A 16,857-nucleotide genomic window follows, 5' to 3' on the forward strand; every position below is an offset into this window, starting at 1 on the left:
ATAGCTTAACTGATCACTCTCGTTATAGTGTGTATGATAACACCCATTGTTTCATGTTCTCTGTGTGTGTATATATCTATCTATCTTCCTACTATATTTTCCACTGCATGCATCCGATGAAGTGGGGTTTAGCCCACGAAAGCTTATGCTGAAATAAATGTGTTAGTCTCTAAGGTGCCACAAGTCCTCCTGTTCTTTTTGCGGATACAGACTAACATGGCTGCTACTCTGAACCCTGTCTGTCATCATTCATAGGGTTTCTTTCTCATGTGGATTTTCTGATGTGTAATAAGGGTTGAGCTCTGAGTGAAGGTTTTCCCGCACTCACAGCACTCGTAGGGTTTCTCCCCTGTATGGATTCTGTGATGTATAATAAGGATTGAACTCCGAGTGAAGGTTTTCCCGCACTCATGGCATTCATAGGGTTTCTCCCCCGTATGGATTCTCTGATGTGTAATAAGGTGTGAGATCTGAGTGAAGGTTTTCCCGCATTCACTACATTTATATGGTTTCTCTTCTGTATGGATTCTCTGATGTGAACTAAGGTTTGAGCTCCAAGCGAAGGTTTTCCCACACTCACTGCATTCGTAGGGTTTCTCCCCTGTGTGGTTTTTCTGATGTTTAATAAGATTTGAGATCACAATGAAGGTTTTCCCGCACTCCCAGCATTCATAGGGTTTTTCCCCTGTATGGATTCTCTGATGGCTAATAAGGGATGCCCTTTGAGTGAAGGTTTTCTTGCATTCACAACATTCATAGGGTTTCTCCCCTGTATGGATCCTCTTATGTGTAATAAGGTTTGAGCGCTGAGTGAAGGTTTTCCCACACTCACAGCATTCATAGGGTTTCTCCCTTGTGTGGATTCTCTCATGTGCAATCAAGGTTGAGCTAAGAGTGAAGGTTTTCCCACATTCACAGCATTTATAGGGTTTCTCCCCTGTGTGGATTCTCTGATGTGCAATGAGGGTTGAGCTCCGAGTGAAGATTTTCCCACACTCAAAGCATTCATAGGGTTTCTCCCCTGTGTGGACTTTGTGATGTTTAATAAGGGCTGAGCTCTGAGCGAAGGTTTTCCCGCACTCACAGTATGCATAGGGTTGCTCTCGAGTATGGATTTTCTGATGGCTAATAAGGTGTGAGTGCCTACTGAACTTTTCCCCACACTCAGTGCATGTGTTATTTTTTTCTCCCATGCATATTCTCTGCTGGGCTGTGGTTTCCTTGAGGCCTTTGTGAGTTCCGTGATAATTAACAGATTTACCAAATTTCTGCATTGGCTGGTTTCCCTGCCACTTCTCTGGAATGTGCTGACTTTCACAGGCTTTTCCCTGCTCACAACTCCTGGATACACTCCCTTTGCATCTTTGCAGTAACGCCCCAGTTGGCTCCACTTGCTCATCATCTTCCTGCTGAGGATTCTGCTTCTTGGTCTCACTCACCATCCCATCACCTGCTGGGACAGAGAAAGAAAAACCTCAGAAACAGGAATTGATAAGGGGAGAACAAATTAAAAAAGCAGCTGCAGATGGAAAAAAAATCCCTAAAGAGGAGAGAAGAGGGGATCAATTCTGCATCCAGTTTGCATCCAAACACTCAGGGAGAAGCGAGTTCAGGGAAGGGGCTTGTGACGTTATTGACATAATCTGGGATCGTGTAGATCATTGTTGCAACCAAGGTCCTGTAGTGGCACCAAATCTTGTATAAAGGGGGTCAAATAAGGTGTCTAAGACAAGGTTATGGTTTGCTGGTTATGATTATGCTGTCTATATGTGTGTATCATTTTTGTAGTTAAAGTTATGAATATTGGCTCTATACTGTCTGTATTTCAAACTTATGCTATGCTTCTGAGTGACACCCCAGACAAGTTGGTGTCAGCTCTGCCTAGCCTGCTTGATGGCCCATTAAGGACCATCAGCTATACAACTGACCCACTGAGAGAAGGCAGATACACCTTGTGTCAGCAAGGTATGCAGGGACTTGCCCATGTGACTCCAAACTCCATTTTGCTGTAATTTTCCACAGTAAGAACAAAGAGATGTTCTTACACCTGGAAAAGACTATAAAAGGCTGATGCCTCATCTCCATCTTGTCTTCAATCCTGCTTCATACCTCTGGAGGAACTTTGCTACACTGAAGCTTTGAACCAAAGACTGAAAGACCCATCCCAGCTGTGGATGCACTCCAGAGACTTGATTTGAACCTGCAGTTTATTCGATCACTGTTACAAGCCTGAACCAAGAACTTTGCCATGACTGTATGTCATTGATTCCATTTAACCAATTCTAGCTCTCATCTATATCTTTTTCCTTTTATGAATAAACCTTTAGATTCTAAAGGATTGGCAATAGCGTGATTTGTGGGTAAGATCTGATTTGCATATTGACCTGGGTCTGGGGCTTGGTGCTGTGGGATCGAGAGAACCTTTTTTCTTTTACTGGGGTATTGGTTTTCATAACCATTTGTCCCCATAACGAGTGGCACTGGTGGTGATACTGGGAAACTGGAGTGTCTAAGGGAATTGCTTGTGTGACTTGTGGTTAGCCAGTGGGTTAAAACCAAAGTCCTCTTTGTCTGGCTGGTTTGGTTTGCCTCAGAGGTGGAAAAAGCCTTGGGTTGTAACTGCCCTGCTTTGGGTTGTAACTGCCCTGCTTTAAGCAGTTTGTCCTGAATCGGCACTCTCAGTTGGGTCCCACCAGAACCAGCATCGTTACAGGGCTACTGCCAGGAGGTAGGATGGGTAGGAAACCATGAGCAATATCTGCCCTGAGAATACGACACCTGGTGGGGACAATCCTGAATTCAGAGACCTCACAAGGTCTTTGTTGCGAATCCCAGCTTTTCCTTCAGGTACTGACAGTTTCTGAGTTGGTTTAATGATTGCTCACCTGTGCAGGTGCTGCTCAGGATCTCTCTTTCCTCTGATCCCTGGAGATCTGAGGCCCATGGCTCTTCCCCTCGATCCAGTTGGGAGATTACATCAGGTTTGGAAACTGGAAACCCTGCCCAGGGGAAAGAAGACAAGTGAGATCAGGTGAATTCATAGGACATTTGTCACCCACTCAGAAAGTTCTGTTATTTTAACTCCAGACCATATTAAATGAGTAAAATCCTGGGGCCAGTTCCCCAGGTGCTCAAAGGTGCAGGACACTCTTCTTATGAGGAATTTAATTGTGCCCATGTCTACTGGGAACACACATTGCCAGACACTCATGATCAAAGGGGCTCCTAAAACCCAGAGCAGGTACCTCAGTGTGGGCAGGCTGAAGCCCAGGGAAACTGGGCACAGAACCTGTGCAGGCCAGCGAGGGTCCCGAGATGAGCCCTGCTGGTCTGGCTGAAGACTGAGTCTAGGGAGGCCTGCTGAAACACCACCAGCTGCGGGTACCAAAATGGGCCCCAGCTGGGTGGATGAAGAAGGCAGTGCCTCTGGGAGAAGCCTTTTAGAGCTACGGCCCCATACCAGGGACTGTATACCCTGGAAGGGGGGGCAGTGCATGTGGCTCGGCCGGAAAGCTGAGTTGCTGAAGACCTGCCGAGAGAACCATTCTGGGGTGGGCTTGCACTTGCAAGAGCTGGGTGCCACCCTGAAAAGAGACTGTGATTGCAGGCATATCGACCAGAGAAAAGGAGGTGCTCACGAGAAGTGGGCGCTGACCCCGTTACAGATGGTATGTAATATCTGGCTAACATAAATCCTAGGAGGTGTTATGAACTTCAAAGGACTCTGAAAAAAATGTGCTAGACAAAATTTAAGTGGGATTCCTAGAAAACACTTGGGGGAGGAGAAGTCAACTTCTCACCTCCACAGCAAACCCTATGGAAGCTGCACCATGAGGAGAAACCATTGCCTGCTGATCACCTGTTACATGAAGACAAGTTCAGAGGCCCAAAATGGATAGAAGAGTGACTCACAGATGCATGGGCAAGCTTCTTCTGAGCTAACAACTGTTAGCTTGTGACCACAGGGTAAAAAACTCTTGGTGGAGTTTGAAGGTCTGTTCACCTGCTTTAGCCCTTGGTGGGTTTGGGGTGATCTCTGGTAAGCTTATTATCATGCATTTAGGTTCTTATATTGTTTTTAATATGATCTCTCTGTAATGCTTTTACCCTGATTTTATCATTGTTTTCTGGGAACGGTCTGTGCGGTAACTTAGGTACGCTGCTCAAAGCCCCTGAGGAAGGAAGGGAAAGCGGGCTTGCTGAGGGGATCTGCCTTGCTGGGGAATTCACAGTGTGGGCAGGGAGATGTGCCGCCTGGAAATACCCCAGTCAGGAGGGAGAGACATGTGGGTTTCTACCCCAGAGAGGTGACTGCTAGACAGCCTGAGAGTGGGTGCCCTTGCTGGACCACAGAGGGGGAATACAGGTACAATGACCCTGAATAGTGACATGGGGAGCAAAGGATACAATAAGACATTTGTCACCTTGATAGACAGTGGTCTCTGGACACCAGTACCCTAACCATCATCATGAGTTTGTAGGTGTCCTAGAACAGAGGAGCTGTACAGAGGGATGGGAAGGAGGATAATGAGGTCGCTCTGGGGATGTTTATGGGGCGCTCCTCCAATGAGCAGCATGGGAGAAAGCAAAAAACAACAGAAATGTAGGGCTGGAAGGGAGCTCAAGAAGTCATCAAGTCCAACCCCGTGCTGTGACAGGACCCAGTGAATCTAGATCCCTCACAGGTGTTTGTCCAACTTGGTTTTTAAAATTTCCAATGACAGGGAATCCACTTCTTTCCTTAGAAGCTTATTCCACAGTAAACTATCCTTAGAGTTAGAAACTTTTTCCTAATATCTAACCTAAATATCCCTTGCTCCATAATAAGCTCATTAAGGACCTGGCTGAAGAGACCTCTGAGTCATTATTAACAATCTTGGAAGATGTCTTCAGGTCAGCAGGACCTGATTAAATACATCCAAGAATACTTAGGGAACTGGCTGAAGAGAACCCTGAGTCATTGGCAATTATCTTTGAGAACTCATGTAGAATGGGAGATATCCCAGAGAATTGGAAAAGGGCAAATATAGTACTTATCTATAAAAAGGAAATAAGGACAGCCCACAGAATTATACACCAGTCAGCTTAATTTTAGTAATTGGAAAGATACTGGACCAAATAATCAATCAATCAATTTGTAAGCATCTTGAAGAAATAAGGTGAAGTACCTGTCACCATAGATTTGTCAAGAATAAATCATATCAAACCAACCTTACATCTGTCTTTGACAGGGTAACAAGCCTTGTGGATGCAGGGAGCACTAGATGTGATATATCTTGACTTTTAATACTTTTTCCATAAACAAATTAGGGAAATATAGCCTAGAAGACCTTCAATAAGGTGGGTGCACAACTGGTTGGAAAACCATAGTCAGAGTAGCTGTCGAAGGGCATATCAAGTGGGGTCCCTCAGGGAATCTGTCTGGGATCCAGTTCTACTCATTATGTTTATAAATGGCTCCAATAATGGCATGGAGGGTACACATAAAGTTTGCAGACAAACCCAAGCTGGGAGAGGCTGCAAACGCTTTGGCAGACAGTATTAGAGTTCAAAATGATCCTGACAAACTGGAAAAATGGCCTGAAATAAATAGCATGAAATGCTAGAAGGACAAATTCAAAGTAGTACACTTAGGAAGGAATAATCAATTATACAAATATAAAATGGGAAAGGACTGTTTAAGGAGGAGTACTGCAGAAAAGAATCTGGGGGGTTGTGATGCTCTGCACCTCAGAGGAAACTCCCAGCACCCACATGTTCATCCTTGTAAAATGATAGCGTGGTATCCAATGCAAAGTTTGTCACATCAGGTGTCTTTGGAAGGCTCATGAGGTACTGAGCATTCTTGTTATAGTGATGTTATAGTAATGTTATAGGTTATAATTTCATATGTATATAGTTATGAGGCTGAAAATGTATCCTCGTGGCTTAAAGCAAGCCCAGACAAAAACTCTCCAAGAGCAGAGAGGCAGTTCACACCTCATCAAGGGATGTATGGGACAAACTCAGCCCAGCCTCATAGGAATAAAGGACACTGGCCTAGGCAACAACAAAGGATCTGCTGGACTCTGGAGTGAGTCACCCCCCCCTCCTTTGGTCAGTTTCGGACTGCAATGAGGTAATGGTCACCTGACTCTGAAGGGTGGGGGCAAAGCCAAGAGGGAAGAAAGGACACGATAAAAGGGAGAGATGTTTGCCATGCTCTTCCTCTCTCTTCCACCTCCATCTATCACCCCCAAGTGACTGAAGCACTGATCAAAGGGGAGAACCTGGCTGAAGAGCAACCAGCCAGGCTGTGGTGAGAAGCATCTAAGTTTGTAAGGGCATTGAAAGTGTTAAGATCAGCCAGCCAGTAGAACGTGTTTTGCTTTTTTTTTTTTTTCATTTGACCAAATCTGACTTATGTTTTGACTTATAATCACTTAAAATCTATATTTATAGTTAATATATCTGTTTGTTTATTCTACCTGAAGCAGGGCATTTGGTTTGAAGCCTGTCAGAGACTCTCCTTGGGATAACAAGCCTGGTACATATTCATTTCTTTGTTAAATTGACAAACTCAGATAGCTTGCAGCATGCAGTGGGCATAACTAGACACTGCAAGACGGAGGTTCCTAGGGTTGTGTCTGGGACCGGAGATGTTGGCTAGTGTCATTCGGTTGCACAATCTAAGGAGCAGCTTACATGCTAGAGGCTTTGTGTGAACAGCCCAGGAGTTGGGGTTCTCACAGCAGAGCAGGGTAAGGCTCTCTCCCAGAGTCGAGGATTGGAGTGACCTAGCAGATCACCGGTCCAGATAACACCAGAGGGGAATGTCACAGGGTTGTAATGGATCACAAACTAAATAGGACTAAACAATTTAATATTGTTGCAAAAATTGTGAATATCATTCTGGCATGTATAAGCAGGAGTGTTGTAAGCAAGATCCGAGAAGTCATTCTTCCACTCTATTCAGCACTGATAAGGCCTCAACTGGAATAATGTATACAGTTCTGGGCACCACACTTCAGGAAAGATGTAGACATATTGGTCGAAGTCCAGAGGAGAGCAAAAACCAAAAATGATTAAAAGTACAGAAAACATGACCTATGAGAAAAGACTGAGAAAACCAAGGGTTTTTTTTTAGTTTGGAGAAGAGAAGATTGGGTGGGGGGACATAACAGTCTGCAAGGCTGCAACATAAAAGGCTGTTATAAAGAGGAGGGTGCTAAATTGTTCTCCTTATCCACTGAGGACAGGACAAGAAGTAAAGGGCTTGAATTGCATAAAGGGAGATTTAGGTTAGACATTAGTACAGGGGTCTCAAACACATGGGTTATTTTCTGTGGCACGCCAGCTCCCCGCGGCAGCCCCGCCCCTCCAGCATTTACCTAGAATGGCTCCAGCCCGGCGTGCACCAGGGGCAGGGCAGGCTCCCTCCCTGCCTGACCTGCCCCTGTGCCGCTCTGGGAAGCAGCCAGGACCTGGGGGAGGGGGGCACAGGGGTGTTTGTTGCCCTGGCCGCTCCTCCAGGTACCTCCCACGAAGCTCCCATTGGCTGCGGTTCCCCGTTCCCCTGTAGGTCCCGGCTGCTTCCCAGAGCGGCACGGGGGCAGGGCAGGCAGCCTGCCCTGCCCCTGGTGCGCGCTGGGCTGGACCCGCCCCCCAAACTCCTCCTGCAGCCAAACCCCCTGCCCTGAGCCCCCTGCTGCACCCCACACCCCTCCTGCAGCCGAACTGTCACGGAGTGTGGGGGAGTCTGGGGCCTGCACCCCTCTTCCTGGGATTCACTGTGACTCTCAGCCAGCCAGTAAAACAGAAGGTTTACTGGACAATAGGAACACAGTCTAAAACAGAGCTTGTGGGTACAACCAGGACCCCTCAGTCAAGTCCTTCTGGGGGGCAGGGAGCTTAGTCCCCAGCCCTGGGGTTCCCTATGTTCCACCACCCAGCACCAAACTGAAAACAACCCCCCACACCCCCCAGCAGGCTCTCTCCTACAGCCTTTGTCCAGTTTCCCAGGCAGAGGTGTTACCTCTCCCTCCCCCTCCTGGCTCAGGTGACAGGCTCTCAGGTCTCCCATCCCCAGTGAAACTCCCCTGCCACATTCCCAGGTCAACACTCCCCCCTCCCTGCTGCGTCACACAACCCCCCTGCCCTGAGTCCCATGCCACACCCCTCCTACAGCCGCACCCCACCCCCCTGCCCTGAGCGCACTGCCGCACCCCTCCTGCACCCCAACACTCCCTCCCAGTCTAAAGCCCTGAGCCTCTGAGGGTCAGAAGCCCTGAGCCCTCGCCCTATCCAGGACCCTGACACCCCTCTCCTCCCACTGCAGCCCCAACCCCTGTGGGGTTTGTCTGCACTGCTGCCTGATTGAGGACTTCTGGCTCCACAGGGTGTCTGGTTGACTGGTAAGTCTGTAACTCTGATGTTCATATGTTTGAGGTTCTACTGTATCCACTGGATCACTCTTGTCCATATGTATGTTGACTCCCTCAGTGAATTCTAATAGATAAGGCATGATTTCTCTTTACAAAAGCCAAGTAGACTCTTCCCCAACAAATCGTGTTTATTTATGTGTCTGAGAATTCTGTTCTTTACCATAGTTTTCAGCCAATTTGCTCGGTACCGAAGTTAGCCTTCCCAGCCTCAAACTGCCAGGATCCCCTTGGGAGCCTTTTTTAAAAATTAGTATTATATTAGCTATCCCCAGTCTGGTATAGAGGCCGGTTTAAGTGGTAGGTTACATATCACAGTCAGTAGTTCTGCACTTTCCATGTATGAAAAGTATTTCAGTACAACTGGGCGAGTACCATCTAGTCCTCGTGACTTATTCATGTTGAAATTATCCATTTGTTCCAAAACCTCCTCTATCGACACCTCAGTCTGGGACAGTTCCTCAGATTCACCAGCTAAAAAGAATGGCTCAGGTTTAGGAAAGTCCCTCACATCCTCTGCAACGAAGACTGATGCAAAGGATTCATTTAGCTTCTCTGCAATGGCCTTGGCTTCCTTGTGTGCTTGTTTAGTATGTCAATGACCAAATAGCCCCACTGATTGTTTGTCAGGCTTCTGATGTACTTTAAAAAAAAATAAAAAAAAATTGGTGTTAGTTTTAGTGACTTTTTGTAGTTGCTTCTCAAATTATGTTTTTGGCCTGCTAATTATACTTTCACACTTGACTTGCCAGAATTTTTGCTCCTTTTATTTTCCTCAGTTTGACTTCCAATGTTTAAAGGATGCCTTTTTTCACCTCTAACTGCCTTATTTACTCTTTAGCCATGGTGGTATTTTCTTAGTCCTCTTACTGTTCTTTTTGTCCCCATTTGGGGGTACACATTTATTTTGAGCCTCTATTATGGGATTTTAAAAATGTTTCCATGTAACTAGCTTTCTCACTTTTGTGTAGTTTCTCTTTCTGAAGTTAAATGCTATAGTGATAGAGTTGTTGGTACTCTCCCCCCTCACAATGATGTTAAATGTAATTACATTATGGTCTCTATTACCAAGTGGTTCACTTCTTGGACCAGATCCTGTCTATCACTTAGGACTAAATCAAGAATTCCCTCTCCCCTTGTGGGTTCCAGGACTAGCTGCTCCAATAAGTAGCCATTAATGGTTTCTAAAAACTTAACCTCTGCATCCCATCCTGAGGTGACATCTACACAGTAAATATGGGGATAGTTGAAACCCCTAATTATTATGATTGAGTTTTCTATTTTAACAGCCTCTCTAATCTTTCTGAGCATTTCATAATCACCATCACCATCCTGGTCAGGTGGTCAATATCATATTCCTACTGCTATACTCTCATTATTCAAGCATGGAATTTCTATCAGTAGAGATTCTATAGCACAGTTAGATTCACTTAAAATTTTTTCTATATTTGACACGGTTTCTTTCACAGTTACTCCTGGGGGAATTTTGTGTCATTGTGCATATGCAGAATTCATGTCCCCTGCAGATTTCTTTGCTTCCCCGCAGAAAAACTACTTCTGACAGGGAAGCAAAAGGAAGCCGCAAGAGTGGCCAGGCACCCCTCACGGCAGCGCAGGCAGGTTGGTTCAGGCACCCGGAGCAGCTGGTAGAGACATAAACCACCACCAGGGGGCAGGAGGGGGAGGAGCTGGGCAGTCGTGCATGTGAGAGAGACACTCTGTCCCTCCTGCTTGCTATTGGGGTGTGTTCGGCATGGAGGGGCAGGGCTTCAGGGTATTTCTGAGGAGTTAGGTATGGGGCAGACTCTGTCCCCTCAGGCAGAGAAGAATGTAGCAGCCTGCCTGCTTAGTACATTGTTCCTATTGTCTTTGTGAATTCCCCTAGGAGTATAAAACAGGTAAAAGTTTGAAGGTGCCTTTACAGTGCCAGAGTGCTGGAAAGGACAGTGTGGCCTTATAAATGCTTAGGGGGCTTCCGTGATTAGAACGAGCCTAAATTTTTGGACTAAAAAAAATGTGCTGCATGAACTCCTTGCCACTGATGTTTCTGGAGATGGTCAGTAGCCAAGACAAATTGTGAGTCTGATTCCCCAGCCCCACTTGCTCTTCAGTTGCCTGCGATGTAACACTGAGCATATTAGCCAACAAATATATGCAGCCATAACCAGAAATAGAGTCAAACCTAGCTACATTACTGTTAGGCAAGGAGGCTTGGGGAGTTCCTCCCATACTCCCCACTCCCATTCTCTATCCATTTTATTGTAGTTTAAATTACCTATATAATTGAAACAGCATGATTATATTGCGTTATTTTGACAAATAAAATTCGCAGAATTCCCCCAGGAGTAATATAGTGCCACTCTGCCACCAGCACAACCTACTTTGTCATATCCTATGTCATTCCAATTCCTATATCGTTCATATCTTGTCTCATTTATTATAATAATTTCACCAAGTTTCTGTGATGCCTATCATATCAATATCCTCATTTAGAAGTCACAAACTAACACCAGGTTGTTTTTTTTTTTGTTTGTTTTTTTTTTTAAGTACATCAGAAGCAGGAACCCTGACAATCAGTGGGGCCACTGGGTGACAGATGTGCTAAACAAGCACTCAAGTTCACCCATTTTAGGGAATAGTTGGAACAACTTGGCAGAGCTGTGATTCTGATATGAAGAGAGGTGCATGTGAAACTTGAAGGAAGAGGTATTCCTCACTTCAGTGAGGAGTATTGTAGGTAGGCCAATAAAGGTGCACAAGGGTGTGTTCTTGTCACGACAATTGTCAGCAGTCTGGTGGCATACATGCAAGTGGTCTCCATGAGGGGTAAGTGACTCAGAAGGAATCCTCAGTGCAAGAACAAAGGGGTGGTAACATTATGGAAGTCTGAGATGGATTGTGTGCAGTAGGCTCAGTGTTTGAGTGCAGGCCAGTGGTATGTAGCTTTTGCTTTCTACACTGGACCAAACTCCAAGTTTTGCCTTAGCAAAGAGAAGGTATTAGACTTTATGCTATACTGCTCCTGTGCTCTGTAGTGGGGAGGATAGAGTGCCAGTATTTATCATTGGTCTCTTGAGGTGTTGCTGAAACAGGGCACAGTTGAGGTTGCATTGTGGGGTGTTGTGAACCTTAATTCCTCATTTTCCCCTTCTAATAACCAAGGGGATGGGAATCCTTACCCAGCGAGGTCACATTCTCATAGTTCTCCTGCATAACGTCTCTGTAGAGGGCTCTCTGAGCGGGGTAAAGCAGAGCCCACTCTTCCTTGGTGAAATACACAGCCACCTCCTCGAAGGTCACTGGTCCCTAAAAGAGCAAGAACCTGCTACTCAGTACCTGCTACCTAGTGACAACATCACTCTTGACAGGAGAGGAGGTCCAATCACATGGAAGCTCTGGGGGGCAGGCAGTGAGCAGAGTCCCATCCCCACACCCTCAGAGCAGCCAGGAAGCATCAGGGTGATGGGAGAAAGAGAGAGCCCTTCTAGCAGAGAGAAGAGGCAGTGGTCTTCCCATTCTCATCGCTCACCTAACTAGTTAGAAGCTGGTATAGGAGATGGAGCCTGCAGCAGGGCCCAGGGACAATTTCCTAGAGGGAATCCCAACACCCTCTCCATTACCAGCATCTGGAGGGGAGGGGCTGAGGTGTCTTCCTTGGACCTCACTGTGGGGTGCCCCTTCTTATCTCACAGCAGCGAAGGTTCAGGCTATAGCACGTGGAGGCTGGTACATTTTCCCAGCCCAGTTCCCAGGGGTTGTTTCCTGTTTGACAAATTACGGAATTTCCACCCACAAACCCCAGGGCTCTGCTGCTCGGATCTAGGCCTCACAGTAAACAAATCACAGCAAGTTTGTCACACCCTGTCCCCCCACTTTCTCCACCCTGTGTATTTCCCTAAAACCTCCCACCTCCAGATCAACCCCCGAGAAGTGTCCACTTCCTATATATTTATTGCCCTTCTCCCTCCAACAGGAACCCACCAACAACTCTCTGATAATCCGTACCTCAACTGGCTCCATTGCAGCCATTTCCCTTCCCTGGAAGGATGGAATGATCTGGGAGTAAAACATGAATGTTACGCTGCAGCCTGTTATGGCAAAAAGGGCGATAGAAGACATGTCAGAACAGGAAATAAATTCACATCACAATTCCCCCCAGGCTCTTTCCCTGCATACTGATGTCCTAGACCCAGGTAAATAACAGAAAAATTCAAAGGATACTTAGTAACGGGGCAGGGGAAGAGCAGGGGAGGGCATGTGTTAGAAAAAGAATTCAACCAAACACAAAGTGTCCAATAAGTTCTTGGAATGTATTGGGGACACCTGTTTCTTTCAGAAGATGGAAGTAGTAACCAGAGGATGGCCATTTTACACCTGATTCTGACTAACAAGAAGGAATTAGTTAGGAAATGGAAGGTGGAAAGCAATATGGGCAAAAGCGATCATGAAATGATAGATTTCATGATTGTAGGAGTAGCAAAAATTCTATGAGTAGCAAAATAAGAACAACAGACTTCAAAAAGGCAGACTTCAACACACTTGGAAAACTGGTAGGTGAGGTCCCATGGCAATAAAATCTGAGGTGAAAATTAGAGTCCAGGAGAGCTGGCAGTTTCTGTGAGACAATATTAAAAGAGCAATGGCAAATTATCACAAAGTGAAGGAAAGCTAGAAAGAATAGTAAGCGGGCAATATGGCTCTACCAGGAGCTCTTTAATGACCAGAAAATAAAAAGGAATCCTAAACAAGTGAAATCACAGATAAATTGCTATGGATGAGTACAAAAGAGTATAGCACAAGCACGTGGGGACAAAATCAGAAAGTTTAAGTCACAAAATGAGTTACGCCAAGTAAGTGACAAAAGACAATAAGATAAGGGTTCTATAAATATTAGGGCTGTCAAGAGATTTAAAAAATTAATCCAATAACAAAATTCTGCTCAACACACAGCTGCTGCCAAAAAAAGCTAACACCACGTTAGGATTCCTAACGAACGAGATGGAGAAGAACACCAAACATTTGTATACAAATCAAGGGGACAACCTCCAATATACTGGGACCACCATGGCTACTACAGCACTGCACACAGGATATTTTATATTAATCTCTGAGAACTGGGGAGGAAATGGGCAAAAAAGAAATATTTGATAATATGATAAAAAACAATGAAGATCTGAAGGGATTTTATATCCATATTAAATATGTGAGAACATTGGGACAATTTGACAGGACTGTCCACAGAAGTTCAACAGACAGACAGTCATAGTGCACCACCAGTCACATGGGCAGCAGGGAGCCCTTTGGGGAGTTGCGTTAAGAGGGTACGTGAGGGTGGTACGGAGCAGGAAGGCTCCCTGGCAATGGAGGGGGGCCACAGCAGGGGTGTGCAGGTGACTGGTAGCTGGGGGGAGCTGCTTTGCACGTAGTGCGGGTGTGTGCGTGGGGGGTGTGAGGAGGGCAGTATCTGGGGCTGTGTGACCTGGAGCTGGACAGTCTCCACTGGGGACACTGTCTCCTCCTATGCCCTTCCAGGCCTTGTGGCACTTCAGAGACTAACCAATTTATTTGAGCATAAGCTTTCTCTAAGGTGCCACAGGTCCTCCTTTTCTTTTTGCGAACACAGACTAACACGGCTCCTACTCTGAAACCTGCCAGGCCCTGTTGTTGGTACAGAACGGCCACCCCAGAGGCGGCCGCGTCTCGGGACTCTGCGAGCTGCCCCCGCTAGCCCCCTTCCCGTTTGGGGAATGACTCAGTTTCCCACCTAACAAAGGACAATTTGCAGCAGGGCCAACGGGTGGGGAAATATCCCACCTCCCAGGAGATTTTAAATGGACCCTGGAGAATTGAAGAGAAAGGGGGGGGGGGGGATCTGAGCCGGAGCCTAGAGGAAGGGTCAGTCCCTGGAGCGAAAGGGGAGACACCTGCCTGGATTTTACACCCCGCACTGACAAGCGGGGAGAATTGTATCCCTGCTGGAGAGACACGTGGCCAAACCAAAGGGGGGCTCAACAGCGCCCCCCCATCCGCCACGGGGGGGTTCCAACCCCCCCCCTCCAGCCTGCCCCCCCCGACGCACACACAGGGGAACCCCCTGGGCCCCGCCACCTCTGCCCCCACCCGCGCCCCCCGAGCCGGCGGCCGCGGCCCCACCGCGGTCCAGGCCCCTCCGGCCCCGGCGCGTCCCCAGGGGCTGCGAGACCTGCGGCCCCCCCCGGGCCCTTCGTGCAGCGCCGCTGTCCCGCCCGCCCGGCCCCCCCGGGTCTCTCCGGCACCTGGTGCCTGCGGCTCCGGGCGGGGGCGGCGGAGCCCGGGGCGGGTCCAGCCGGAGAGACTCCCCCGGGCCCGGGGGGAGGGGGAGGGGCGGTGGGGGCCCCCTCTTGGCTCCGTCAGCCCCGGGCGCGCGCCAGCCACGGGGACGAACGGTCCGCGGGGCCCGGCAGCAGCGCGCGCGCGCACCCGGCCAGCGGCCACCCCGCCCACAGGAGGCCGGCGTGAGAGAGGGCGAGAACTACGCTTCCCAGCGTGCCCCGGGAGGCGGGCGGACGCTGCGCAGCCGCTCCATGCGCGCGCGAGGGCCGCGCTCGGCCCCGTCACCGCCGCTCCGACGACCGTCAGGAACTACACTTCCCAGCGTACCCCGGGGCCACCCTGGCCCCGCCAACCTCCCCCCCCCCCCCCCCAGTCCCCTCGTAGAGACCCCCTCCCCCGCTCTGGCAGGCGCCTCTCGGAGCCGCTCACCCCGCCCTGAGCCCCCATTTAAACAGCAAACTCCGGTGTCCCGGGGGCGGGGCGCAGCCAGGTGCCTGGCAGGGAGGGGGACGGGCCCACCCGGGCACTTATTGACCCTGTCACTGGCCTCCTCCCTCTTTGCCCCGTTTTCTCCCTAATTCTCCAATATCCCTTTAAAATCTCCTCCGATTTGGATGTTTTCCCGCCTGTTTCCCCTGCCGCAGATTCTCCTTGTTTCGGGGGGAAGCAGGTACCCCCCTGAGAAGGGGGTCAATGGGCGCAGCTTGCAGAGCCCTGCGATCGGGCTGCGTCTGCATCTGGGGTGGGCGATCCGCTCTCTGCCGGCCACCAGGCCTGGAAGGGCACGGGAGGAGAAAGTGGCCCCAGTGGAGACTGCCCAGCTCCTGGCCACACAGTCTGGGCCACGGCCCCCGCCCGGTGCCCAGTGCAGCTAGCCCCAGCTGCCAGTCACAGAAGATCAGGGTTGGAAGGGACCTCGGGAGGTGTCTCGTCCAACCCCCTGCTCAAAGCAGGACCAATCCCCAACTAAATCATCACCTGCCCACCCCTGCTGTGACCCCCTCTCCATTGCCGGGGAGCCTTCCTGCTCCATACCACCCTCACGTACCCTCTTAAAGCAGCTCCCCAAAGGGCTCCTTCCTGCCCCTCTGACTGGTGGTGCACTATGACTGTCTGTTTATTGAACTTCTGTGGACAGTCCTGTCAAATTGTCCCAATGTTCTCACATATTTAATGTGGATATAAAATCCCTTCAGATCTTTGTTTTCTATCACATTATCAAATATTTCTTTTTTGCCCATTTCCTCCCCAGTTCTCAGAAATTGATATAAAATATCCTGTGTGCAGTGCAGTAGTAGCCATGGTGGTCCCAGGATATTAGAGGCTGCCCCTTTGATTTATACACAAAGGTTTTGTGTTATTCTCCATCCCATTCCTTATGAATCCTAACATGTTGGGGTTGAGGTTCCTGGGAGCTGCCACCTCCATTGTGATCTGTGAGCAGCTGCTGCTCCCTTCAACTACCTGAAGGTGGGTTCCAAAGAGGATGGAGCTCGGCTGTTCTCAGTGGTGGCAGGTGACAGAACAAGGAGCAATGGTCTCAAGTTGCAGTGGGGGAGGTCCAGGTTGGATATTAGGAAACACTATTTCACTAGGAGGGTGGTGAAGCACTGGAAGGGGTTACTTAGGGAGGTGGTGGAATCTCCATCCTTCGAGGTTTTTAAGGCCCGGCTTGAAAAAGCCCTGGCTGGGATGATTTAGTTGGGGATTGGTCCTGCTTTGAGTAGGGGGTTGGACTAGATTAGCTCCTGAGGTCTCTTCCAACCCTGATATTCTATGATCTTCTGTGATTCCCCGGTGGTTTCTGGGATTGAGATTGAATTTGAGTGAAGCTTCCTCTGTGCCCAGTCTCCAGCTGTAATTAGCTCCATAGGCTCCATCTGAGTTTCAATGAAGTCACACAAATGAGGGTCATTCTTGTCAGTTGCCAGCTTGTGCAGATCAAGGAGTGACTGGTTCACATTCTTCTCCAGGTGCAAGGCACACTCCATTGCTGTCAACCCATTCTCCCAATCATCAGGAGACTCCAGGTGACTGATAAAGACCTCAGGAAATGTGCTGGGGATGGGCATGAAAGTGACTCTGCACAAACAGCCCCTCTCACCCGCACATCTCTCCTCCCCTT

At 48.5% G+C, this 16,857-nt stretch overlaps 1 protein-coding gene and 1 long non-coding RNA gene across 7 annotated transcripts in view; one reads left to right on the forward strand and one right to left on the reverse strand.

Moving 5' to 3' along the window:
- Positions 1 to 16,857, forward strand: part of LOC140902316 (uncharacterized) — a 64,203-nt gene that overhangs the window by 13,390 nt on the left and 33,956 nt on the right. The window lies entirely within an intron of this gene.
- LOC140902304 (uncharacterized) lies at positions 211 to 14,905 on the reverse strand. Of its 6 annotated transcripts, none has more exons than XM_073322255.1 (5): positions 14,696 to 14,905; positions 12,426 to 12,476; positions 11,600 to 11,726; positions 2,886 to 2,999; positions 211 to 1,453 (listed from the first exon to the last, which is right to left on the reverse strand). In XM_073322255.1, the coding sequence occupies exons 2-5, from the start codon at positions 12,447 to 12,449 to the stop codon at positions 246 to 248; spliced, it is 1,473 nt and encodes a 490-aa protein (XP_073178356.1). In that variant the 5' UTR covers positions 12,450 to 12,476; positions 14,696 to 14,905; the 3' UTR covers positions 211 to 245. The 6 variants fall into 6 exon arrangements, with proteins under 6 accessions (XP_073178356.1, XP_073178353.1, XP_073178354.1 ...); XM_073322252.1 differs by having other exon boundaries at positions 12,426 to 12,508; XM_073322253.1 differs by having other exon boundaries at positions 12,426 to 12,508; positions 14,623 to 14,707.

This window comes from Lepidochelys kempii, chromosome 23 (assembly GCF_965140265.1).
Source record: "Lepidochelys kempii isolate rLepKem1 chromosome 23, rLepKem1.hap2, whole genome shotgun sequence".
Classification (NCBI taxonomy): Eukaryota; Metazoa; Chordata; order Testudines; family Cheloniidae; genus Lepidochelys; species Lepidochelys kempii.

What these genes read in the sequence shown, in the direction of transcription:
- LOC140902304 (XM_073322250.1), bottom strand. Translation starts at nt 12,539, where the DNA reads ATGTCTTCTATCGCCCTTTTTGCCATAACAGGCTGCAGCGTAACATTC. An exon ending in CTGCAATGGAGCCAGTTGAG is followed by an intron (nt 11,727 to 12,425) that starts GTACGGATTATC and finishes TTGCTCTTTTAG; the next exon opens with GGACCAGTGACCTTCGAGGA. An exon ending in TGAGAATGTGACCTCGCTGG is followed by an intron (nt 3,000 to 11,599) that starts GTAAGGATTCCC and finishes TCCCCTGGGCAG; the next exon opens with GGTTTCCAGTTTCCAAACCT.